Source organism: Aspergillus brunneoviolaceus (genome assembly GCF_003184695.1).
Source record: "Aspergillus brunneoviolaceus CBS 621.78 unplaced genomic scaffold BO95scaffold_54, whole genome shotgun sequence".
In the NCBI taxonomy this organism is placed as follows: domain Eukaryota; kingdom Fungi; phylum Ascomycota; class Eurotiomycetes; order Eurotiales; family Aspergillaceae; genus Aspergillus; species Aspergillus brunneoviolaceus.
In genome coordinates this window covers 233,934-256,307 of record NW_020290784.1, presented here as the reverse complement: position 1 = coordinate 256,307, position 22,374 = coordinate 233,934, and the positions used below count along the sequence as shown (strand labels likewise).

The window sequence follows — 22,374 nt, the reverse complement described above, 5'->3', positions numbered from 1 at the left end:
CGCCTATGCCGGGGAAGGGGAAAGTACGGGCCAGCAGCCTCCATCCATGCCTCCATGCATCGTCCATGGATCAGCCCTAGCGCTTGGCATTTGCTACGTATTGCCCTGTTGCTTCTGGCTCATGCGATACTGATCTATTCCTGCTTTTGGGGCGAGTCCTCTTCTTTACCTCAGTCATATGTCATGCGGCTTTTCCGGTTGCGTATGCTTGCAGAGGACATGTAAATAGTGTCAGAGTGAGCCATCAACTAACTTAGTTATCGGTATTGATATCATGTGAGGTCTGCTGCTAAGTCTTATAATAGTTACTAGTTGATGTCAAGTTCGAAGTGCACAACGTAGCTTCAACAACATCAACAACAGAGGTGGAGACCGACACCACAAAGGTTCAAGAACCAGATCTGGAGTGCACCGTCTTCCATCCTCCGTAGTATCAGCCTTAGCTGCAGACAAACCTCAAGGATCGAGTATTCGAAACCGAGGGAGCCGTCTAATCCACCGATGACTCTTTACATCTGTATTGTACGTACAATTAACCCAACCCCTTCCACCCGCCCGAAAATCCCCAGAAAAAGGCAACCAACCCCCTACCCATCCGCATTAACCCCAGAATCACTGCTGCCAGCTCAAGCAACCTTCCCACCACGTTTCTTCTTTTCTTTGATCCCAATTTTTCCAACTGGTGGTTGTTGTTGTGGTTGACGACACTCCCCCAACCACCCACCCAGAAACAAGACGCGATTCACCCCCAAGAACGCCGTAACCGCCACATTGCCCCAGGTCAGGGCGTTCCAGCCGCGTACATCGCAGAACCGCTCCCACCCCATCCCCCACCCCGTGGCGGCGATGTGGCCCACGTCCGCCGCCAGCAGCGCCAGCAGGTACTGCCGGATGACCGGGGGTTCCGTCGTGGTGCGCAGGATCCCCACCCCCAGCAGGGCCAGCAGGCTGTACAGGTTGCCGAGCTGGTAGGCTAGGGAGATGGTTTGGGGTTGGATGGGAAGAGGAAAGGATTGGGGATGGGGGATTTGGTCGGTGATGAAGGCGGGGAGGTTGATGAGGGGGCTTAGGGCTCCGGCAATGCTGATTAAGGGAAATTAGGCTTTTGTTTGTGCGTGATGTTTATGGGGCTATATTCTAGGTCTAAGGTGTAGGTATGAATGGACGTACAGTGAGATGGGCTCGATGATGCCGAAGATTAGGTTGGGCCAGGAGGGGAGAATGGTGGGCATCGTGGACGGTTGGAACTACCGAGCTTGAAGGGACTGACGGACTGCCGTGTTGTCTGGTTCTGATTGTGATGCGTCTACCAGATGGATGGCTTGTACTGATTCAATTGACGTTGGTGTCAATAATCAATCAGTGAGTGTATACCGGCAGTGCTCCGTATTTCACCCGATTGGGAAATACTGATTCAGCAAACCGGTTTTGCGCTTCTGGTGGCTTTCCTCGCCCTTACCCAGCATAGCCCCGAGATTCGACTCCGCCCGCGGCAGCAAGCACGTTACAATAGCCAAGTTGCGACGGAGTACCTCCCGAGTCACTAGCTGTCATTTCTACCTACTCCATACTTGACTTTCCATTTCATTTCTCTTCCCCCCAAAAAGAAAAACTTCCTACTCTCCATCCACTTTTGCTGGATTAATAGTCAACGACCCTGCAAAATGGCTCATGGCTACGTGGGGAGTCTCGTTCCATCTTTGATGATCTTTATCCCTGCTTTCATCGTTTGAATGCTACCCTCCTGGATTCCGTGAAGAAGACCATGGATTCCAACACTACCTTTACCCGATCATACGACGAATCGTTAATTCGAGAATTACCCCAGCTCCAGAGTCTCCGCATAGCTCCTCTCCGTCAGCCCGTCTCGCGCTTGCTGAGCGTGCCTTCGCCGCTGGAGCCGAATGCCAGCCGAGTCCGCGAGGCCACCGCTGCTCCCACGCCCATTAGCTCGGAGGGCATTCTGCCTGGCCCCCGGAATAATGATTCCGTGACCGCGGTTCCCGCGGAGCGTCTGAACCATGCATCGCGGCCGCCGAAGAAGAAGACTGATCCCTCCGTGGACTCGCTCCTTAGCCTCGAGCCCCCGCCGCCCAAGCCCATCCTTCCCGCCTTTGTTAATCTCCGTGCTCTAGAAAGATTCCCTTATTCATCGTTCGACGATGATTCCCATCATCCCCGCAAGCGGCGCCGCGTCGGGGTGCAGGCCGAGACCTTCGCCGAGCATCTGCAGCTGCCCATCCCGCAGGCTCAGAAGGAACAGCGCCCACCCCCATTCGGGCCCTTTGCGATCCTCAATGGGCTCAACGAACCTCCCCCTAATGCCGCTCTTCTGCCGCCCATCGAAGCCGGCTCCAGCCTCACGCAGCTGCTGACTAAACCCTCCCGGGACAGCTCGGTCGTTGAGCCGGCTTCGCTGGCCACTTCCTTCGGGGAGGGTCCGACAGGCGAAAGACGAGAGGGCAGGATTGAGGATATCCTGGCCTCTCCCATTGCCACGAAGACGGCCCTGAGCGATCGCGGTGGCGCTGTGGTCATCGGACTACCAGACGACCCGGTCGCCCCGAATCGGCCGCCGCCATGTGACAAGACCGACGACGGGGAATCGGACGACAAGAAGTCATCCTCTGCCGACGAAAATGAGGAGCCCATATCCCCTAAGACACGGGGCCGTTCTCGTAAGAACCTTCGCAAGTGGACAGAGGAGGAAACCACGGCTCTGTTACGTGGAGTGGTCAAGTGCGGCATTGGGAACTGGACGGCGATCCTGGCTCAGCCGGAATTAAAGTTCAACAAGCGCAGCGCTTCCAACTTGAAAGATAGGTATGGTAAACAGCCATAGCTTCGAGGTGGATTGTACTATGGAGACGAGATCTAGGCCACCAACTGAACACAAATCTAGGTTCCGCGTATGTTGTCCCTGGGCCTACCGGTAAGTCCTCGGTTCTGTGGAAAGCAAATCAGCACCAATTCCAAGCTGACTGTCTACAAGGGCTGCCGACCCGAACGAAGCCACGCGGCAATTGCACGACACTCTGGCTAACGCCCTCTCGCGGGCCGAGACGGAAGGATCTGATGGCACAGCCGGGAAGATTCACTTGCCGCCCCCCCGACCAGCCAATGCGGAGTCCCTCTCCGTGGGGAGCAGCGTGACGGTTGGCTTGAATGAGCCATCTGGAAGTAGCGGCAGCAGCTCCTCGAACACCAAAGAGACCGCTCCGAAGACCACCAACTCTAAGCCGAATTCCACGGCCAAGGCAACTCCTACGCTAACAAGCAAATCCAAATCGACCTTGGAGTCCCTGGGTATCCCGGAGCCACATTTTGCCATGAAATCCCGGCGTCGTTCCCGACGGCCATTCACCGTGGCCGAGGACGAAGCTCTACTCAAAGGGTATGCGGTGCATGGGTTCCAATGGACACTGATCCAGCAGGATACACGGCTGAACCTCGGCCATCGCAGAGCCACGGACCTGCGCGATCGGTTCCGGACCAAATTCCCGCACGCGTACCGCGATGGAGGCTCTGTGAGCGGTCGAACCCTCCACGACCAGGGGAAGGAGGCTTCCGACGCGAGAGATGACAACGACAGTACGAGCTCAGGCAGTAAGCAGGGGGCACAACCTTCCAAACCCCAAGAAACACGATCCGATCTCCCAGGCCAGTCCACCCTAGGACCCATCGATCCTGCTCTTCCTCCGCCTGCTCCGCCTCAGGGTCTGCTAGAAAGCTCATCTAATGCAGCTGCGGCTGCAACCGCCCCGGCGCCGGGTACCGGTGCCGTATTCCCCTTCCCACTGGACGAAAACACAGGGACTAGTGATAACACCTCATGGACGGATAATACATTAGCGCCGATGGTGTGGGATGAGATCGGATAGCGTATCCTGCATGATTAGCCTCTTCCCCCAATTTCGCTTGTAGATTCCGGGTGTTATCCCTGCCTAATGACTCACGCATGTTGCAAATTCTACTTGATATTCTTGGCTCGGTTTCTACTCACTGGTCAATGGTTCGTCCCTATGGAATCAGAACCATCGCGTATGTTCAAGGATATTTGACTTGTCTCGATGTCCAAAAAATAGCCAGGTAGCACAGTACCTCTTACCACCTTAGTTTCCGGTTTTCTCCTACGATCGCGCCGACAATACCTCGCTAGCAAACCCACTGCAGTCAACTTCCAGTCCCTTTTCGGACCAACCACCATTCAATCAACCACGGCAACCTCAACCTCATCCAGGAAAGACACAGCATATAACGTTACAATACCGTATAAAGCAGCCTTTCCATGCCGTCCAGACATAACCCAAGTGCCGCCAGGTAACAGCATCCCATCTCATCTCATCGGCACTACTACTCGGCACTCATATGCAAGTGGGTCAGCTATAGCGCACCCCTAAGAAGCACTTTATCTTTATCTGTATTGTATCTGAATTTGAATCAGGAAAGATGCGTTACGTTTCATGAGTCGGGCAGGGGTTATCATGCACCGGATCCGCATTCTTTCATGGTTGCGGATTTACCCGGGGTGTGGATGCACAGGGGAAATAAGGGGGTAGGGCAGGGTAAGGTAACTTGCATGCATACCGCACCTGGGCTGATACATTCCTTTGGGGTGGAGGGAGGGTCCGGGATGGAGGGGGGGATTTCGGGACCCGGGTTTGGATTTTTGGGGTTGCTGGGAAAGAAATCATTATATGTGGCGTTTCTCATCTTTCGGTGTTTTGAGCTTAGGGTTTATTCTTGGTTCGTTCTGGAGATGGTATATTGGTATACTTCGTGGGGCATGGGCAAGAAGGGACTGGTGTATTCGAGGGCGTGTTCTGGTTTTGTGGAAGTGTGGGCTATACTGAATTCTTGACACTGTCTTACTCACCTGCGGTCTTGATCTCATATTTATATACAGGTGCAGGATTTAGGGCAAATCATCCAGTTGATACACTTTTTCGGAACCGTTGAAAACTAGAACCTCCCGTTGCGCAACGCCTTGTCCGCGAAATCTCGAAATAGATACTCCCGAATGGAATAAAAGTGATTATATCTCAATACCCAAAAACAACCGCACACAAGGCAGATCATTGATCATCGCTGCTCTGATCGTCCGTATCACTCGTCATGACTGTATCCTCCGCATCCAGCTTCTTCAGCACGGCGTCGCCCTTCTTCCCCTTCTTCTCCGCGGCGAACCACGCCTCCCGGCGCCGGGTCTCGCGCTCCTCCTTCCGCGCCTGGCGGAGGATCTTCTCGCGCTGGGCCTGCTCCTGCTTCCCGTGCAGCTCGTTGATGTAGTCGTGCAGGTTGGCGAGGTCGGCGCGCAGCTGCGTCACCTCGTCCGTGGTGGACTGGCGGGCGGTTTCGTTGATCGTGGCCTTTTTCTTAAGGATTGCCAGGTCGCCTTCCAGCTGGGCGATCTGCGCGTCCTTGGCGAAGGCTTCTTCGTCGGTGATTCCACTGTTTCCGGCATTGCTGGGGGAGCCCTGGTCGAAAGCGGCCAGTTCGGCGAGACCTTCCTCCAGCATCGATTCGGGGAAGTAGGCGTGCGTGAACGCTTCGGTGAATTGGTTGGGTCTGGAGGAGGAAGTGGAGAAGCTGGCGAGGAGGAGATGCGTGCTGAAGGTGTAGTCGGCCGGGACGGTTCCCGACGGCTGGGAGGATTCGGACAATGTGTGGTCGTAGCGGGGTTTGACGATGGTGTGAGACATGCGGGTGAGGTCGAGAGATGGGTATGAGAGACCGTTGGGGGGTAGCATGATGAGGTTCGTGATCGGGTGCGTGTAGTCCGCCACGGTTGACGCGTACTTCTTCCGTCCTACGTTCCAGGATAGGACCTTTCCGTTCTGGTGGCCGGAGAGTAGCGTCATTCCATCATAAGAGAGCGTGAGCGTGTGCGCGGCCCCGCTGTCGGCAGAGGGAGGTGCCCATCGGTCTTCGGCGGAGGGCTGAACGGGAGTGGAATGCAGAGAGGGGTCGTGAAGCGGATGTTGGATGGATTGGTTCTTGTAGAAGTCGACCGACTGGATGCTGCCATCTGCGTAGCCGACGTAGAACGCTCGGTCAACGGGGTCGAGGGTCAGGCATGTTGCATTGGCTGACAGGAGATACGTGCGCAAAAGACGGCCGGTGCGATAGTCCCATGCAATCGCAGTGCTGTCTTCCGCAATCGAAACGGCAATGTTGTATCTGCCGGCGCTGTGGCCCACGGCGATAGAGGTGATGGCGGCGCGGTGGTTCGAGAAGGTACGGATCGGGGAATTCGGAGCTTGACGATCACGGCCAGACGGAGGTTTTGTGAAAGAGAGGAGGTCAACGAGCGACCAGACGTGGATGCTCGCATCAGATGAGCCGGAGAGAATGAAGTTGGAGGTAGGGTCGACCACTAGGGAGGTTACCGGCCGCAGATGGGATGCGGTGGTTGCTATTTGTCGACCAGTGCATGTCTGATTGACAAGGCGCCCATTAGCAACAAGCTAAGCAAGAAGTCATAAATGATATATCCTCAAGCACGACTCACCTCCCACAAAATAAGACGGCCACCTTCTGTGCCCAAAACAACGACATCCCCATTTTTACCCCCAGCGAGTGCGATACTACGTATGCGCTCCGGGAAGGGGATTGTGGCCTCCTGGTTGCCCTTCTCCCTGCTATATACGTGGACAATTGCCTTCTCCGACTGTGCAGCAAACACATGCGACGGGCTCACAGCCAGGCAATTGGCCGCCGTCGAGCTCTTCTTGAAGGTGGAGCGCAGATTAAGTGTGGGCTGAAACTCGTGCACGCAGATTCCGACATCTCTTAGACTAGCAGACGCCGGGGTCTTCCCCGACGCCACAGTCGACGCAATAAAACACTCCGAGAGCATAACGTATCGATCCACGCAAGGAACTTGGAGCACGAATGGGAGATCTCAAGTCAACGTCTCTCTCTCTCTATCGCTCTCCGAACTTTTTTTTTGAGATACGCCAATCGATAACCGGCTGGTTTGCACTGTTTGCTTGGTTCAAGCTAACTAACTAGTTATGCATGAGTCTAGTGATTATGTCAGCCAGCATAAGGAGGCTCAATTATCCCTGTGCTTCCTCGTACTCTACTTCGTACTGTACAAACAAAATCTCATGATCTCATCTTCCTCCCTCCTTGGATGATTTCTTGGTGAGCGACAGTCCCTTCCTTGGTCTCCTAGTTCCCCTAGTATCCCTCGTTACTGACGAATCTGGAACAAGCACAGCGAGCTCCTTGGGATCTACGACTCCTGTACAACCACTGCCAAAGTAGCGTGTATAGCTGCGCGCAGCTTCACCACCTCCAAGAACTTTTGGTGGCACACATGGAATTGCTGGCCTCCCAATGGTATCTCTGGTCCATCTAAGCCAATCTGCGATCTCCGCCCGCCGCAGTCAAGCTGGAATCCTCCCACCTGCTACTTAAATTGCGCTCAGCGTTGAGGCAGCATGGGCCAATCTAAGGGCTGCGCCTACGGCAACCGATGCAAGGGGCTTATTTCCAGGGGCCGGCAACCTGAGATTGCCCGGCGCAACGTCTATGTTGATTAGACAGCCGCACAGAGGACCTTGTGACGTTCGCCAAAGGACTGGCACAGACGCCCTCCATCTGCATGTCTCATTCCTTTCTAATAGACGATATGCAAACCCAGAAAGAGAGCGCGGACCACCCACGTTGCCCTGTGCCTGCAGGTGGCGCACGTCCGGACCTTGGCCCAATGACTGTGCCTACTTCACGATCCCACCTCTCTCTGGTATGCAAGGAAATGGGCGTAATGGCCCTTCACTCTTCACCTATGTTCCAGAGTGTTAGACGACCCTCCCACAGGGGGCGAACACGCATGCCCAATGTCTTTTTCCCTGTCACCGCAAGGCAGTCAAGGGATACTTGAGCCGATGTGAAGCCCTGGTATAAGGTCTGGTGGGCCGCTTCAGCGCTCATGTTATGGTTTTCTTTCCGTTCCCTTTCTTTAATTGCTGTTAAAGGAACGGCATTAGATCTGACTGACCCTTTAGCCTTCGTTGCTCATCATATTGACCTAGCAGCCATGTCTTCGACGGACGGCCATTCCGTCAAGATGCAGTTTCATCTGCAAGAACACAATTACCACCATGCAATATCTGCAAATCTCCCAACATTTGTCAACAGGAGCGTACCAAGCTACAGTGTACCGAATCATGTTCTCAATGTGAGAGGTAACAAATCGTCGTCGCCCCGGTACTCGCCCAATATCCAACCTTGGAAGAGACAGCAGGCCCCGAGCTCATTGTCATTTGTTCCTTCGCCATCGCCCCGCATTGAACAACCAGAATATACCACGGCGCAACCACGGACCAGTTCGGAACGCCCTCCTGTGTACATGTCCCCTTTCCGCTCGGTGCGCAAGATGAAGCAGCCATTTGAGCTGCGTCTGCCGTCCTCTCCTTCCACGGAGAGCCTTGCTGCAAGTGGCAAAGAGTCCCCATTGTCTCAAAAACCATCCAAGACTAGGACGCTTCGCCCATGGCGTTCAGATCAGAATCTCCGAGTCACGAGCATCGACTCTTTTGGTCTTCTGCCCAGCCCGCCTCTGTCAGACACCAGGTCACCACACGACTCACCTTCGTTCTATTTTTCGCCAAAGCCGGGATCGGAATCGGACTACAGTCAAAAGAGTCCCAATGGCTGTGGCTGCGTTGCAGGCAGAGAATCGTGTCGCGATTGCTACACCTCTCCTCAAAGCGAACCACGACAGGCTCCCAAAGACGTCAAAGGGACCCCGCATGTACGCATGGCGCACTCACATCTAGCCAGACAATGCGAAATAAGCGATGGGCAATTGACGCCTGCTTCAACCTACTCGGAGCGCATGTCATCGCCAGCTCCTTATTCCGACTGTGAACCGATTGGAAAAAGGAATTTCTCTAACTCATCCATTGGCGCAGGGAGGAGCAGATCAGGGACGGTGTCTAGTGATGGAAGTTGGGCTCCCAGCAGCTTGTCATACTGGGAGCCTTGGCTCCAGCGTGCGCCAGTGGAGGGCGCAGAGGGCCAGGGCGAGAGGCTCAAGGAGCTGAATCGACGAAGGATACAGATTGTGCAGAAAAGCCCTCCACCTCCTCCACGGAAAGTTGAATTGAAAGCAGCTAGACCGGCAGTGAGTCTTCTCTCAGAACACGAGTAGCATGAAACTGACCCTGAAACAGATGTACGCGGTAGCAACCAAGACGAAACCCAAGTTGGTTGATATATCACGCCAGTCGTCCCCGGCAATGAGCTACTCGCTCCCAACGCCACAGCATCCTATTCCATCCACTCCTGATCAAGGTCAGCAAGAGATATCAGCCTTCAGTCCCGAAACGCCTCTGGAAATGTCCGACAGCGGGTATATCACACATCACTCATGCTATTCACCTAACGACTATCCCCACGCCAAGGCTCCAGTTGAGGAGGACGAGGACGATGATGAAGAAGACGAAGACGACGATGATGTGTACACAGACATCAGCTCTGTCGCTTCCGAGACTGTTGGTGAGACCATGATCGACACCAAGTCGGCTCCCAGCCCAGAACTACCCAAATCGTCACCCAAGCCAGAGGTACCACCAAAGTTTGCTGCGTCTGTCCAGGTATCGCCCGGCCGTTCCTCAACCTCCACCAAGTCGGAGAAGGAAGAGCTGGAGAAGTGGTGGGACCACGAATGGACTATCGAACAGCTGGAGCTGTCTGTCAAAGACTTCCCACGGAACATGCTCCGCCTTACATCACCCGTCATCATGTTTCTTCGCCATAATAATGAGAGGGCCCTTTTGCGGCCTTTCCGCACCATCTTCCCCAGCGTTGCTGAAAACCTGCTGGACGGCTTATGTGCCGCTCTGATTGCACGGAACTATGTTGTCTCTTTGGCAACTACCCACCAAAGGAAGAGTCAGCTCAACCAACGATCGCGGCTGGACACAGTCCCGGAAAAGGCCACCGCAGTGTCAGGGACTACCAATCATACCACCCCATCACGTCAGGTTCTTGAAACACGCAGCATGCAGCTTCGCAAGGACCTGGATAGAATTGTCGAAAAAATGCTCTTCGCTATATGCGGACAGGCGGAGGAGCATCTGAAAAGCGCCGTACTTGTTCTCGCCCAAGTGCTCGAAGCGAAAAACTAGGCGGTCACTCATTCAACCTTTTTCCTTGCTGTCTTTTCCTTCTTAACGCACCGATCCCCCTTATTCCCATAACCCATTTGAGATTCTTTCATACCTCCCCATTTCCTCGATGAGCCAGTCTTCCTGACTATACCACTCGTTCTGTCAAGTTCATGTCGGACTGCATTGCTGCCATTCTCTTGTCCCACTTCACTCACTCCGAATTCTCCTGGTGGCCTGTCACCGTCTAATCTCTTTACGTCTGCTACTCTTTGATTTGCTTATGAATTCACTCCGATAGCCACTACGGTTGATGTATAATTTCTAGTGGTCCCCAGTACCTAGACTCTAATGATACCCTGCCAACCTGAAACATGTCACGAACATCTCCACCACCGTACTGTAAGCCAACCATAGCCCTCTATAGAGTATAGACACCCTGAATACAGCCAGGAGAGCCACCAGGGAGGGATCAATTAATCAGCATGAACCTTGCGTCCTGAAGGGGATTAGTGGGCATGCAGCGGCCAACCTGAGTCAGCCGCCGGCGGAACCGCAGCCGAACTCCGATATCAGCTTGAATGTTTCCCGCGGAATCGAAACTACCTACCAGTGCATTATCTCTTCTTCTAGGCCTTCCTCCCTTTCCCTCTTCTTTGCTTCAGAAACAAAGATTCCCCATACACAAACCTCGATGATGGCAGCTCCCTCCACGAACCGCCTACGGCTCCTCTGCTCGTCCCGGCGAGTGACCACCGCCACTCCCAGCAGCACATTCCTCACCCGCAGCTACGCCACGACCGAGCCGTCCTCCGCCACCGACAGCAGCACCAGCACCACGACGACCCCACGCCGGCGCACCACCTTCACCGACCGCCTGAACTCGGGCCCCTCCTTCTCCGACTTCGTCTCCGGCGACGCTGCCGCCGACACCATCGCCGACCCGAATGAAGCCTATGCGCTGAAGACGGCGCTGGTCGGCCCCGCGGGCCGCAAGAAGGAGATGACGCGGCTGCCGTCGTGGCTGAAGACGCCGATCCCGGACTCGAAGAACTACCAGCGGCTGAAGAAGGATCTGCGGGGGTTGAACCTGCACACGGTGTGCGAGGAGGCGCGGTGCCCGAACATCTCGGACTGCTGGGGGGGCGGCGACAAGGCGGCGGCGACGGCGACGATCATGCTGATGGGCGACACGTGCACGCGGGGGTGCCGGTTCTGCAGCGTGAAGACGCAGCGGCGGCCGCCGCCGCTGGACCCGCACGAGCCCGAGAACACGGCCGAGGCGATCAGCCGCTGGGGGCTGGGGTACGTGGTGCTCACGAGCGTCGACCGCGACGACCTGGCCGACGGCGGCGCCCGCCACTTCGCCGAGACCGTCATCAAGATCAAGACCAAGGCCCCCAGTATTTTGGTAGAATGTCTGACCGGCGACTACATGGGCGATCTGGAGATGGTCAAGCTGGTCGCCCGCTCCGGGCTGGACGTCTACGCCCACAACGTCGAGACCGTCGAGGCCCTCACCCCCTTCGTCCGCGACCGCCGCGCCACCTTCCAGCAGAGTCTGCGCGTCCTCGACGCCGCCAAGCAGGCCCGCCCCGACCTCATCACCAAGACCTCCTTGATGCTCGGCTTCGGCGAGACCGATGAGCAGATCGCCGATGCCCTGCGCCAGCTGCGCGCGGTGAATGTGGATGTCGTCACGTTCGGCCAGTACATGCGCCCCACCAAGAGACATATGGCCGTCCACGAATATGTCACGCCCGATCGCTTCGAGATGTGGCGCCAGAAGGCCCTGGAGATGGGCTTCTTGTACTGTGCATCCGGCCCGTTGGTCCGCAGCAGTTATAAGGCTGGTGAGGCGTTCATCGAGAATGTCCTGAAGAAGAGGCGCGCCGGGGGTACGGTGGGCGCCGAGCCCGTCGAGAAGAAGGTCTCCGTTGACGAGATCGCTCGGTAAATCAGCAGCGTCTCGTTTCTTTCTTGTGTGTGTGCTTTGGTATATCGGTTTCCTCCGGCGTAGGGTTAGCATGATCTGTTTTCGGTCTCGGTTTCACATTCGACTATTCTGGTATCTGGTTTCCACACGGGGTGTGCTGTGCTATGCTACTACTACTTTCTACATAGACCCTAAAACTTCAATCCCGGCTGATCGGCTGATGGGGTTGGTTGGCTGTCAATCAAACATAATTTCCATACATGTATGTTCATTTCAATGAGATATTGTCAACGTATCAACAAGCTATCAAATCGAGCATTATGACTCGCATAATGATCCTAATCGGCCGTTCAATTAACCAATCCGTAGTGCTGCAGCCTTCTGCTGCATACCTTGGAATGTACCCACTTGCTTCCTGGTTCACGCCAACCACAAATGTAATCAATCTTACTCGTTCGTTCTAACTCATGACTCTCCAAAAGCGTGGCTTGATGATGGCATGACAGAGACCCGGTTGGATGGGCATTCTCAAGCCGAGCCTCGGGCTATAAAATCAAAGAAAAAAAAGGTATTGCAAGAAAATAATCAAGAAGAAAAATCGACCGAGATTGTTGTTGCGTGGAGATATCTGAGCGAGAAAGTTTGAAAATGAGGAAATTCGCTCTTCAATGTGTCGTTTCCATGTGTTCCTTGCCGAGTAGTTGGTGGGAAAATGATGGTCCATTCGATCGTTCGGTCATAGACAGTATTTACAGACTCCAGGCCTTGTGTCGTGACCGAATTATACGAGCAGTTCTTTGACATCATCCCGATTGAGTCCAAGCAGGTACAGGATGTCTACGAGGCTCTCTCCGTTGAGACGAGTAGGGGCCTCAAGCTGGACCTTGCTCTTGGCGCGCCAGGCAACTCCAAGCCCAGCCGCGTGGAGCATGAGGAGGTCATTGGCACCGTCGCCCACAGCAACGACCTGAGAGATCGGGATTCCGTTCTGCTCCGCGATCGAGTGCAACAGCGTGCGTTTCTGGGCCGCGTCGATGATCGGGTATGATGGCACCAGCTTGCCCGTCAAGGTTTGTGTGGTGGGGTCGATTTCAAGCTAGCAAGGTCAGTTACTGTGCTACCCGGGCGGAACACATGAAAATTAAGGTCACGTACATGATTAGCAAAAGCATAGTCGAGGCCAAGCTCGCCAGCAAGCCACTCCGCCAAAGGCTGGAAACCTCCGCTCAAAACTGCCATCTTGCAGCCAAGAGTCTTCAAGGCCTTGCACAGCTCGCGTGCGCCAGGGGCGATGGTGATGATCGACTTCAGCTTCTCGAAGACGTCTGCGGGGACACCCTTCAGTAGGGAGACCCGCTCCTTCAAGGATGCAGAGAAGTCGAGTTCACCGTTCATAGCACGGGCCGTAATTTCCTGTCGGCTCGGTCAGTACAAAATTTCTTTGAACCACAGCATTCGACCAGGACTGACCGAAACTTCCTTCTCGACACCGATGAACTTGGCAATCTCATCGATGACTTCGTTCTGGATTAGTGTGCTGTCCATATCGAAGACAAAGAGGCGCTTGTGACGACGGAAAACACTCTCCCGTTGAAGTACGACCTCGACATTCCATTCCCGCTCGAAACGCCAGATGCTTTCATGTTTGCGAAGGTCTGCGAAGGTCAGGTATTCCGGGTTGGGGGGCGGGGAGAAAGTGACTTCCACCACCCGAGGATGCTCATTAGCCTCCAGGCAACGGTGTGAGGTGTTCGTGCGCTGGTAGGGTGTCGGAAGAGACTCGATGATCTGAAGGAAGTTGGTCAGGCATAGTTGCGACACAAATGGGCCGTACAAATGGTCGAGAGGCTCGGGCTCCGGCGCAGGGGGCTCCCGAGGGAGTTTCTCGATGTCGATGGTGGGGGCAGAACCGACGGGGACGGTGGGCGAGGGCAGCGTATCTCCCGGCTTAGCATGCGGGGAGGAGTCGGGGTGCAGGTGAGGATGAATGGGATCCGCAGATTTGTAGAAGATAGTCGCGACCAGTTGCTGAGTACCAGTCTGCAGGGGGTTGGCGTGGGAGTGAAACATGCTGTGGATGATGCCGCTCTCAGTCACCTTCTCAGGGTCGGGACTGATAGGATTCGCCTTGAGGGACAAGGACGCGAAGGAGGACTCAGGGACATTCCCAACATTTCCAGCGTTCCCAGCATTTCCAATCACATTGCCGATAGTCTGGATGGGAACCGAGGGCTTGTATTGCTGGTGATCCTGAATGAAGGAGCTGCTGGAAAGTGTCTGTCGCAACACGGGCCGGGTTGGACGGGAGTTGGCGGGGTTAGGCGAGGCCATTGTTGAGGAGCGGTTGATATCTCGGGACTAAAGGAGATTGATTAGATGCGCGGAGAAGGAAGGCTGGCTCAAAGTGGAGTGGAGAGGGGATGTGATGGAAGGCCCTAGACGATCAAGACAGCCCACCAGCCGGGAAATCAACCCTGGAGAAGCAGAGACAGCAGCAAGGCGGACGAGTCAAGAAAAAAAGCTGGCAAGCCGTTGTCGAGGTTCGTCGGTCGCTTTTCCCCTGCAGCATCCATTGGGGATCGGCGGGCACGTGGGGAGAAATGTCACATGATGAGCCGGGCCGAGGGGAAAAAGATGCCAGTTGGTGGGCTTGACCGCCCGGCAGAAATTATGATGGGTCCTTCATTCATTCACAAGCAGGCATCATCATCATCATCATCATCATCTTTGCCTCATTATGTGGGGTAGATAGATGTTTGCTATGCAAAACAACAACCACAGACTACTCCCACCATGACTAACTCAACCAGTACTCGAGTACGAGTACATGTACTTGAGTAATCGATCGGTGGATAATCATGGAAGATCAGGGTGGTCTGTCACATTTAATAATCATCATTCTTCTTCGTTCGACGCTAATTCGTTTTCACAGCCCACGGGGAGCAAGGTGTCCTTGATCCTTGACACTTTGGATAGACCTGCACCTGCTGCGGGAAACGGAGTACTTTGATGGACCATGATTGATTTAATTTAATTATGATTAATCATGAGTCTAATCTACATCATTCGTCTCTGTTCGTCTCTCCGCCGAAAGTTCCATCAGCCAAGTGAGACAACCGGGATTCCTCCTCGGCTTTCGCGATTTATCAGATTTATCAGCAGAAGCTGACCAAAACGGCTGAGATAAGCCGCCCCGGGGAAGCGCAGGCACCGGCAGTGCAAGTATTGCGTGATTTCCCCAGAAGCCGAGAGAAGGATTTTTTCTGCCCTTCTCCCCATCGGGCAAGCGGTCACAGGCGATGTCGTGATCGCGAGCCCTGCAGAATGGCCCAGCAAGTATGGAGGGAAGAGGGCGAAAGGGAGAACGGACTCCCCGTTTTCCCGATGATGTCGTGATTGCCCCTGCCTGGTCCCTCTTATATCGGAGTCCTCGAATTCGTCCTCTGTTGTGTCTTGTCTACAGCAATCCTCGCCTCCTATCCCTTCTCTCGCCTAATCCGAATCATACTTCTTCAGGCCTTTCTCATTATCATACAAATAGACTTGTCTACTTTCGTCTTCTCCTCAATTCCATTACTTAACTTCTATCGCCTTGCTCCTCTCTCTATATTAGCACTACTCCTAGTCAAGATGCCTGCCAAGATGTCTGACAACTACCCCTCTGATGGCGAGGCCATTGACTCCAGAGACTCTGGCTATGTCAGTGGCAGCTCGAGTGATGACTATTCTCCTGAGATTGTCTTCACCAAGCCACACTTGAAGTTCCTCAACAGACAATTGCAGTTCCTCGAGCCTCAAGGTCAGTCCGAGTTGTTCTGAGATAGCCCTGGACCAAGTAACTAACAAAATCGATCAGACGTCCTGAGATGGTGTGTCACTTCACTGCCTCACCTTTACCAGACCACTGCCTTTGGCTTGACTGGTCTGGTCACTATCGATATGTTGTCCAAGTTGGCTGTGCCCCGGCCTCAGATGGTCGACCTGATCTTCCTCGATACCCTCCACCACTTCCCCGAGACCTTGGCTCTGGTCGACCGCGTCCGTGAGAAGTACCCTTTGAACACCATCCATGTCTACAAGCCCCAAGGCTGTGAGACCGAGGAGGACTTCGCCAAGAAGCACGGTCCCCGCCTCTGGGAGAAAGATGACCAGTTCTACGACTGGGCTGCCAAGGTTGAGCCCGCCCAGCGCGCCTACCGTGAACTTAACGTTCACGCCGTCCTCACTGGCCGCCGCCGTAGCCAGGGTGGCAAGCGTGGTGACATCGACATCATTGAGGTTGACGAGGCTGGCTTGATCAAGATCAACCCTCTCGCCAACTGGTCCTTCGATCAAGTCAAGCAGTACGTCAAGGAGAACAACGTCCCTTACAACGAGCTCCTCGACCGTGGCTACAAGAGTATCGGCGACTACCACTCCACCCAGCCCGTCAAAGAGAACGAGGATGAGCGTTCTGGGCGCTGGAAGGGCCAGGCCAAGACCGAGTGTGGCATCCACAACCCCCGCTCCAAGTATGCACAGTACCTCATGGAGATGGAGCGTAAGCGCCAGGAGGAAGCCATTTCGCAGGCTCTCCAGACCTCCCTCACGACTTCTGCTCAATGATTCCATCCCGAGATCTGATTTTCTCTCTTTGCATATACCACGGCGTTCACATTTCATCGGAGGTTTAGCGGAGTTCACATAGCCTTGATATCACTCTTCTGCTCTTTACATACGACTTGCTGTTCCCTGGGCCTGGAATCTTGGGACATTATGTGTCATGAATTTTTCTGTCTGCTGCTTTTTATCCAAATGTACATAATGGGGACCGAAACTCATCCGCCCAACCCTGATCCTTCGGGACTACTGTACATACCGGGTCGGCGGAGAAATTTACAAAAGCACTCGGTACTTTAATGACTGCAATACATCATTCTATTTCAAGAAATTCTTTTCACATGTCACTAAATATGTTGCTTCCTCTGTTGGCTAGGAGCAGTATACGTACCCTTGTACCCACTAATTATGGTGCGGCCACGGTGGGGTTCTGTACCACGCAGGGTTTTCGTCTGAGACATTGAGCAATAAGCGGTGTATTCCCAACTAATCCCTCTCATATCGTATCTTCCGCAACTGGGAATCCTTTTGTGTATCTTCGCGGCAATAGATAGCTTTTGTAGACAGGAACTACAGTGATTTACATGCCCATTTGCAATCAGCAATCCTGCAGTGACTTTCCTCTTTTCTTCGCTGAAATCCATCTCAAAAGAGGCGTTGTGAGGGTCTAAATGCTGTCGCAGTCACCCCCAGGATTTATGTTTTCCTGCACGTGAGCACAAGAATGAGCTCGAGGTTGTTGGTATTTCATTCGAGATCGACAGCAACACAGCATTGTCTTTACACTTAAGCACTCCGAGATGAGTTTGGGCTTCTAAGACAGTTTTGATGGGCGATCGCCAGTCGATCCTGGCTATACTAATGGTGTGATCAACCGACAACTTGGCATGGGATTGAGACATTCTGACACACCCAGGGATCTTATCTTATCAATCTCATCTGTTTGTAGAGAAGGGGTTACTGTACCGACCAAGTCGTGCACACTCTCAGCCACAGACACATCTACACACTTCATGGACAGAAAGCAAAACCAGCCCAATTGATTGCTTTTGCGTGATGAACAGAGGTTGGATTAAGGCTTTTGTCCGGACTAACTAAGAAAACACAGGAGGGTCTAGCTCGTCTGGGGTGACGTATACCGAAGGGTCTTGTATCCACTGTGCAACAGCCGTGTCAAGCCACGACGAACAGCACAACCCTATTGCTGGACCATGATATCCAAAAGACTTCTGGTATTGGATGGACCATGGGGACATTGCCTGCGAATCCAGCCTGATCTCTTGATGCTACGCACTACATGTCATATACTGCTGATCCATGGCAGCAGCAGCTCCTGGGACGTACGTAAGCTGAGAGTTGGGGCATGTCTACCACCTGCTTTGAAAGAACTTTTAAGGGATTTGGTTTTCAAATTGCAACGGTGCCAGATCTGTGGGTGACGCATCTCAGGTTTCCAGATGTCAGCCGTGTGCTGTGCCGCGTTGGACCCTGAGACCCTGGACTAGGCAGTCACGAACCTCAACGGAGTGAGATGGACAGTTCCATCTGCAGGCCGCAAGGCTCAAGCGCGTTGAGGTCACCTGGGGATGGTTTGGATGAACCCCATGTCTCGGTAGGGTCTATGTGCTACCAACCCTGTCGACATAAATGCCTGGTATCGCATCATTTCTAGAAACTCGTGATACTGCCCACCCCAACCTCGACATTCAGAGAGATAGATTCGCCCAGTAATGTTTCCTGGCTCTCATGGTCATGGATTCATGTCCTTAGACACGGTATTAGGCTCTTAGTCAATAGTTTTTTCATGAATGCAAACTAGACTCGATGATATGGTGTTGAATGCAAGTAAAGGTTAGGGCAAGCGGGTCACCTGAGCAGCAACGTGCCAAGATCCGCCCCGCGGATCAAGAAAAAAAAATCCCCTCCCCGATGGCGTCAGCGATCACGCAAGCCGGACTGGGGATGTCGTGATTGTTCTGGGTACCCACGTGACCCACTGAGCCTAGGATCGGAGACGGGGAGGGGTTCAACTTGGAGATTGACACCTGAAGGAAGCCTGAGCCGATCCGCCGATCGGAGGAGGCTCCTCCCAGCTTCGTTTCATCTCGGCTTTAAAGGTTGCATGAGGATCGTCTCGGAGCATCGCAATCATTCTGTCGGGATGCTGGGGCGCTTTCCCTCCGACACATCTATCTACGTGTTCATGTTGAACACCCCTGAAAATCATGGCTTCTTACGGGTATAACGGGCCTCCATGCTTGCCTCGGATTGCCGCCGTGGGAGATTATGTGGCTGATACTGGAGGTGCACGATGACGACGCTGGTGCTTTTTCGGTTGCTCAGATCTCCGAGGGACTCGTGTCTTCGAGCAATTAGGGGGGTTGTGGGGTAGAGGAGGAAGTCATGGACGGATGGGTGGATGGATGGGTGGATGGATGGGTGGTAATGAATCGATTGATACTTCGTATAGTTCAGAGATCCTCAAGCAAACAAAGATGTGCCTTCTAGAAGCCGGCTAGAAATAAGGGTACAGGCATAGCATGCTCAGAGCCTGGAATGGCGCAATCGGAGGCAGAAATCCGTGCGACGGAGGGGCAAAAAGGCAAAATGAAAAAAAAGAAGAAAAAGAAAAAGAAAGTCAGGTACATCCATCATAGAGTTTACAGTTTACAATTTCACCTCGACACAACAATTGACAAAGTGACGAGGATAACATACGTAGACCCTCCCCGAACCAAGAGTCGGGCTGCTCCACCATCTGACGAAGCCTGGATTTCCTCAGTTGTCTGGCCATTTTTAGTCTTCCATCCCATAGACGAATAGTTACTCCAACCTGGAATTTCCTTGGTCGTGTTCAACCAGGTTGATTTAGTAGTAGTAGTAGTAGTAGTATCTTTTTTATCTCCGCGGGCATTTACTTAGTAACTTAGTTTTCCCCCCTCCCCTCCCTCTCGTCTTTCTTTTAACTTGTTCCCCCTCCATCCATTCCCTTCCTCTGCCCCTCTCTCTCTCTCCATTTATAAACTTCTCTTCTTCCCTCACCCCCACCTCCATTCGGAGTTCCCTTTTTTTCCTCCTCTCCTCTTACATCCTCCTTTCTCCTCCTCACATTCCCTCCATTCACCATGGCCAACTCTCCTCACGGTGGTGTCCTTAAGGACCTTCTCGCCCGCGATGCTCCCCGCCACGACCAGTTGGCCGCCGAGGCCGAGATCCTCCCCGCCATCTCCCTCACTGAGCGCCAGCTCTGCGATTTGGAACTCATCATGAACGGTGGTTTCAGTCCTCTCGAGGGTTAGTCAGATATTCCAGGTCACTCCAGGTCCAATTGCTATTATTGGACCGCAAAACATTCGCAGGCTAACTTTAGCCCAGGCTTCATGACGCAGAAGGACTTCGACGGGTATGTGACCATTGCATCGCATTTACATGCTGCTACAAACCAAGCGATTCATTCAACAAAACTTGTTTTGTTTGAAGTCGTTGGAAAACATTGAAAGCGAAGCAACCAGTGTGCTGATCGTCATCTCCGCTCTCTAGTGTTTGCGAGAACTGCCGCCTCGCTGACGGCAACGTCTTCTCCATGCCCATTACCCTCGATGCCTCCCAGCAAACCATCGACGACCTCAAGCTTAAGGCCGGCTCTCGTGTCACCCTTCGTGATTTCCGTGACGATCGCAACCTGGCCATCCTGACCATTGAGGACATCTACCGCCCTGACAAGTGAGTCAATACCCGTTTTACTGTCTTGTGAACGTGTGACGACGAAAAAAAGAAATAAAAAAGTCTCTCGGTGCTCGCGATGGCCTGATCGACGTTTCAAAATCAAGTTGAAGCGGGAGTGGCATCGCTTGGCGTTCCGTCGGTCTACGGCAAGCGGGCGTTACAGAGTGCCGGGGACTTGCAGATAGTGGGTCTCGATGACGCGGTTGAACGGTTGCGCTAACCAGTGCGCTTTTACCCCTGATCTAGGACGAAGGAAGCCAAGCTGGTCTTTGGCGGTGATGAGGAGCACCCTGCCATCAAGTACCTGAACACCAAGGTCCAGGAATTCTACATTGGTGGCAAGCTCGAGGCTGTCAACAAGCTCAACCACTACGACTATGTCGGTCTTCGCTGTACGTCGTCATCACCATCCGTGCGCGGATACCTGAAACAATAATGCAAAGCGCCAGGCTGACCTTGTGGACCTGATTTCTAGACACTCCCGCGGAATTGCGCGTCCACTTTGACAAGCTCGGCTGGACCCGAGTTGTCGCTTTCCAGACTAGGTATGTGTGGCTGATCTAGACTCTGTCCTGTTCTCCCTCCTTGTCCCAGAACCTGACTAACGATCAATCAGAAACCCCATGCACAGAGCTCACCGTGAACTGACTGTCCGCGCTGCTCGTGCCCGTCAGGCCAATGTCCTGATCCACCCCGTCGTCGGTCTGACCAAGCCCGGTGACATTGATCACTTCACCCGTGTCCGTGCCTACCAGGCTCTCCTCCCCCGCTACCCCAACGGCATGGCCGTTCTCGGTCTCCTGCCCTTGGCCATGCGTATGGGTGGTCCCCGTGAGGCCATCTGGCACGCCATCATCCGTAAGAACCACGGTGCCACCCACTTCATCGTCGGCCGTGACCACGCTGGTCCTGGTAAGAACTCCAAGGGTCAGGAGTTCTACGGCCCTTACGATGCTCAGCACGCCGTTGAGAAGTACAAGGACGAGCTTGGTATCGAGGTCGTCGAGTTCCAGCAGGTCACTTACCTGCCCGACACCGATGAGTACCGCCCCAAGGACGAGGTTCCCGCTGGCGTCAAGACCCTCGACATCTCCGGTACCGAGCTCCGCAACCGCCTGCGTACCGGTGCCCACATCCCCGAGTGGTTCTCCTACCCCGAGGTTGTCAAGATCCTCCGCGAGTCCAACCCTCCCCGCTTCAGCCAGGGTTTCACCATCTTCCTTACTGGTTACATGAACTCCGGCAAGGACGCCATCGCTCGTGCTCTTCAGGTCACCCTGAACCAGCAGAGCGGTCGCTCCGTCACCCTGCTGCTCGGTGACACCGTCCGCCACGAGCTCTCCTCCGAGCTGGGCTTCAGCCGCGAGGACCGCCACACCAACATCCAGCGCATCGCCTTCGTTGCCGGTGAGCTGACCCGCGCCGGTGCGGCCGTCATCGCTGCCCCCATCGCTCCCTACGAGGAGTCCCGCAAGGCTGCCCGTGACGCCGTCACCCAGGGTGGTGGTAACTTCTTCCTTGTTCACGTCGCCACCCCTCTCGAGCACTGCGAGAAGACCGACAAGCGCGGTATCTACGCCAAGGCTCGCCGTGGCGAGATCAAGGGCTTCACTGGTGTCGACGACCCCTATGAGGCTCCCTCCAACGCCGATCTCACTGTCGACGTTTCCAAGCAGAGCGTTCGCAGCATTGTGCACGAGATCATCCTCATGCTCGAGAGCGAGGGCTACTTCGACCGCAACTAAATTAGCGTAGGCGCTTTCGGAAAACTTTTGTGATTTTATTTTCTTGTATCATGGTATCATGTGGAATACAGGCAGGGCTTGTGAGATCCAGGGTGATTTAGAAGGACAATTGTCTATAGAGATTACTGGCTTTGAATATTATTATTGATTCCCCCACTGCATAGTAACTATGCTACTGCAATTGCTCTTAAGTAAGCTAAGCCCGATTGAGACAGAAATGCAAACACGCGAAACACCAACACGGCTC

The 22,374-nt window shown here is 54.0% G+C and overlaps 8 protein-coding genes across 8 annotated transcripts; 5 read left to right on the top strand and 3 right to left on the bottom strand.

Annotated features, from left to right (window-relative positions):
* Positions 1-277: 277 nt before the first annotated feature.
* BO95DRAFT_445218 (uncharacterized protein) lies at positions 278-1,369 on the bottom strand. Its single transcript, XM_025587094.1, has 2 exons — positions 1,171-1,369; positions 278-1,083 (listed from the first exon to the last, which is right to left on the bottom strand). Exons 1-2 carry the CDS (start codon positions 1,230-1,232, stop codon positions 627-629), a joined length of 519 nt encoding a protein of 172 aa, XP_025439936.1. The 5' UTR covers positions 1,233-1,369; the 3' UTR covers positions 278-626.
* Positions 1,370-1,765: 396 nt separating this feature from the next.
* On the top strand, positions 1,766-3,881 carry BO95DRAFT_368601 (telomere repeat binding factor family protein; the record flags this gene model as incomplete). The annotated part of the gene is made up of 3 exons (XM_025582838.1): positions 1,766-2,823; positions 2,903-2,932; positions 2,993-3,881. 3 exons carry the CDS (start codon positions 1,766-1,768, stop codon positions 3,879-3,881), a joined length of 1,977 nt encoding a protein of 658 aa, XP_025439935.1.
* A 1,194-nt stretch (positions 3,882-5,075) lies between these two features.
* Positions 5,076-6,894, bottom strand: BO95DRAFT_418872 (putative ribosomal assembly complex component Ipi3; the record flags this gene model as incomplete). The annotated part of the gene is made up of 2 exons (XM_025584471.1): positions 6,512-6,894; positions 5,076-6,437 (listed from the first exon to the last, which is right to left on the bottom strand). Exons 1-2 carry the CDS (start codon positions 6,857-6,859, stop codon positions 5,076-5,078), a joined length of 1,710 nt encoding a protein of 569 aa, XP_025439934.1. The 5' UTR covers positions 6,860-6,894.
* Positions 6,895-8,077: 1,183 nt separating this feature from the next.
* Positions 8,078-10,142, top strand: BO95DRAFT_455124 (uncharacterized protein; the record flags this gene model as incomplete). The annotated part of the gene is made up of 2 exons (XM_025588305.1): positions 8,078-9,136; positions 9,186-10,142. 2 exons carry the CDS (start codon positions 8,078-8,080, stop codon positions 10,140-10,142), a joined length of 2,016 nt encoding a protein of 671 aa, XP_025439933.1.
* A 595-nt stretch (positions 10,143-10,737) lies between these two features.
* On the top strand, positions 10,738-12,338 carry BO95DRAFT_445215 (lipoate synthase). The gene has a single exon (XM_025587093.1). It carries the CDS (start codon positions 10,816-10,818, stop codon positions 12,076-12,078), a length of 1,263 nt encoding a protein of 420 aa, XP_025439932.1. The 5' UTR covers positions 10,738-10,815; the 3' UTR covers positions 12,079-12,338.
* Positions 12,339-12,838: 500 nt separating this feature from the next.
* BO95DRAFT_368744 (phosphoserine phosphatase SerB) lies at positions 12,839-14,388 on the bottom strand (the record flags this gene model as incomplete). The annotated part of the gene is made up of 3 exons (XM_025582845.1): positions 12,839-13,153; positions 13,213-13,470; positions 13,528-14,388. The coding sequence occupies 3 exons, from the start codon at positions 14,386-14,388 to the stop codon at positions 12,839-12,841; spliced, it is 1,434 nt and encodes a 477-aa protein (XP_025439931.1).
* Positions 14,389-15,377: 989 nt separating this feature from the next.
* met16 (phosphoadenylyl-sulfate reductase (thioredoxin)) lies at positions 15,378-16,753 on the top strand. The gene is made up of 2 exons (XM_025581116.1): positions 15,378-15,856; positions 15,914-16,753. Exons 1-2 carry the CDS (start codon positions 15,688-15,690, stop codon positions 16,660-16,662), a joined length of 918 nt encoding a protein of 305 aa, XP_025439930.1. The 5' UTR covers positions 15,378-15,687; the 3' UTR covers positions 16,663-16,753.
* A 2,902-nt stretch (positions 16,754-19,655) lies between these two features.
* Positions 19,656-22,286, top strand: sC (sulfate adenylyltransferase). The gene is made up of 6 exons (XM_025591820.1): positions 19,656-19,950; positions 20,032-20,059; positions 20,197-20,379; positions 20,629-20,774; positions 20,858-20,927; positions 20,999-22,286. Exons 1-6 carry the CDS (start codon positions 19,782-19,784, stop codon positions 22,125-22,127), a joined length of 1,725 nt encoding a protein of 574 aa, XP_025439929.1. The 5' UTR covers positions 19,656-19,781; the 3' UTR covers positions 22,128-22,286.
* The last annotated feature ends 88 nt before the right edge of the window (positions 22,287-22,374 follow it).

Coding starts and splice junctions, on each gene's coding strand:
- BO95DRAFT_445218 (XM_025587094.1), bottom strand. CDS start 1,232: ATGCCCACCATTCTCCCCTCCTGGCCCAACCTAATCTTCGGCATCATC. Junction 1,084..1,170: donor ATCATCGAGCCCATCTCACT/GTACGTCCATTC, acceptor TCCCTTAATCAG/CATTGCCGGAGCCCTAAGCC.
- BO95DRAFT_445215 (XM_025587093.1), top strand. CDS start 10,816: ATGATGGCAGCTCCCTCCACGAACCGCCTACGGCTCCTCTGCTCGTCC.
- met16 (XM_025581116.1), top strand. CDS start 15,688: ATGCCTGCCAAGATGTCTGACAACTACCCCTCTGATGGCGAGGCCATT. Junction 15,857..15,913: donor GCAGTTCCTCGAGCCTCAAG/GTCAGTCCGAGT, acceptor AAAATCGATCAG/ACGTCCTGAGATGGTGTGTC.
- sC (XM_025591820.1), top strand. CDS start 19,782: ATGGCCAACTCTCCTCACGGTGGTGTCCTTAAGGACCTTCTCGCCCGC. Junction 20,775..20,857: donor CGACTATGTCGGTCTTCGCT/GTACGTCGTCAT, acceptor CCTGATTTCTAG/ACACTCCCGCGGAATTGCGC. Junction 20,928..20,998: donor GTTGTCGCTTTCCAGACTAG/GTATGTGTGGCT, acceptor ACGATCAATCAG/AAACCCCATGCACAGAGCTC.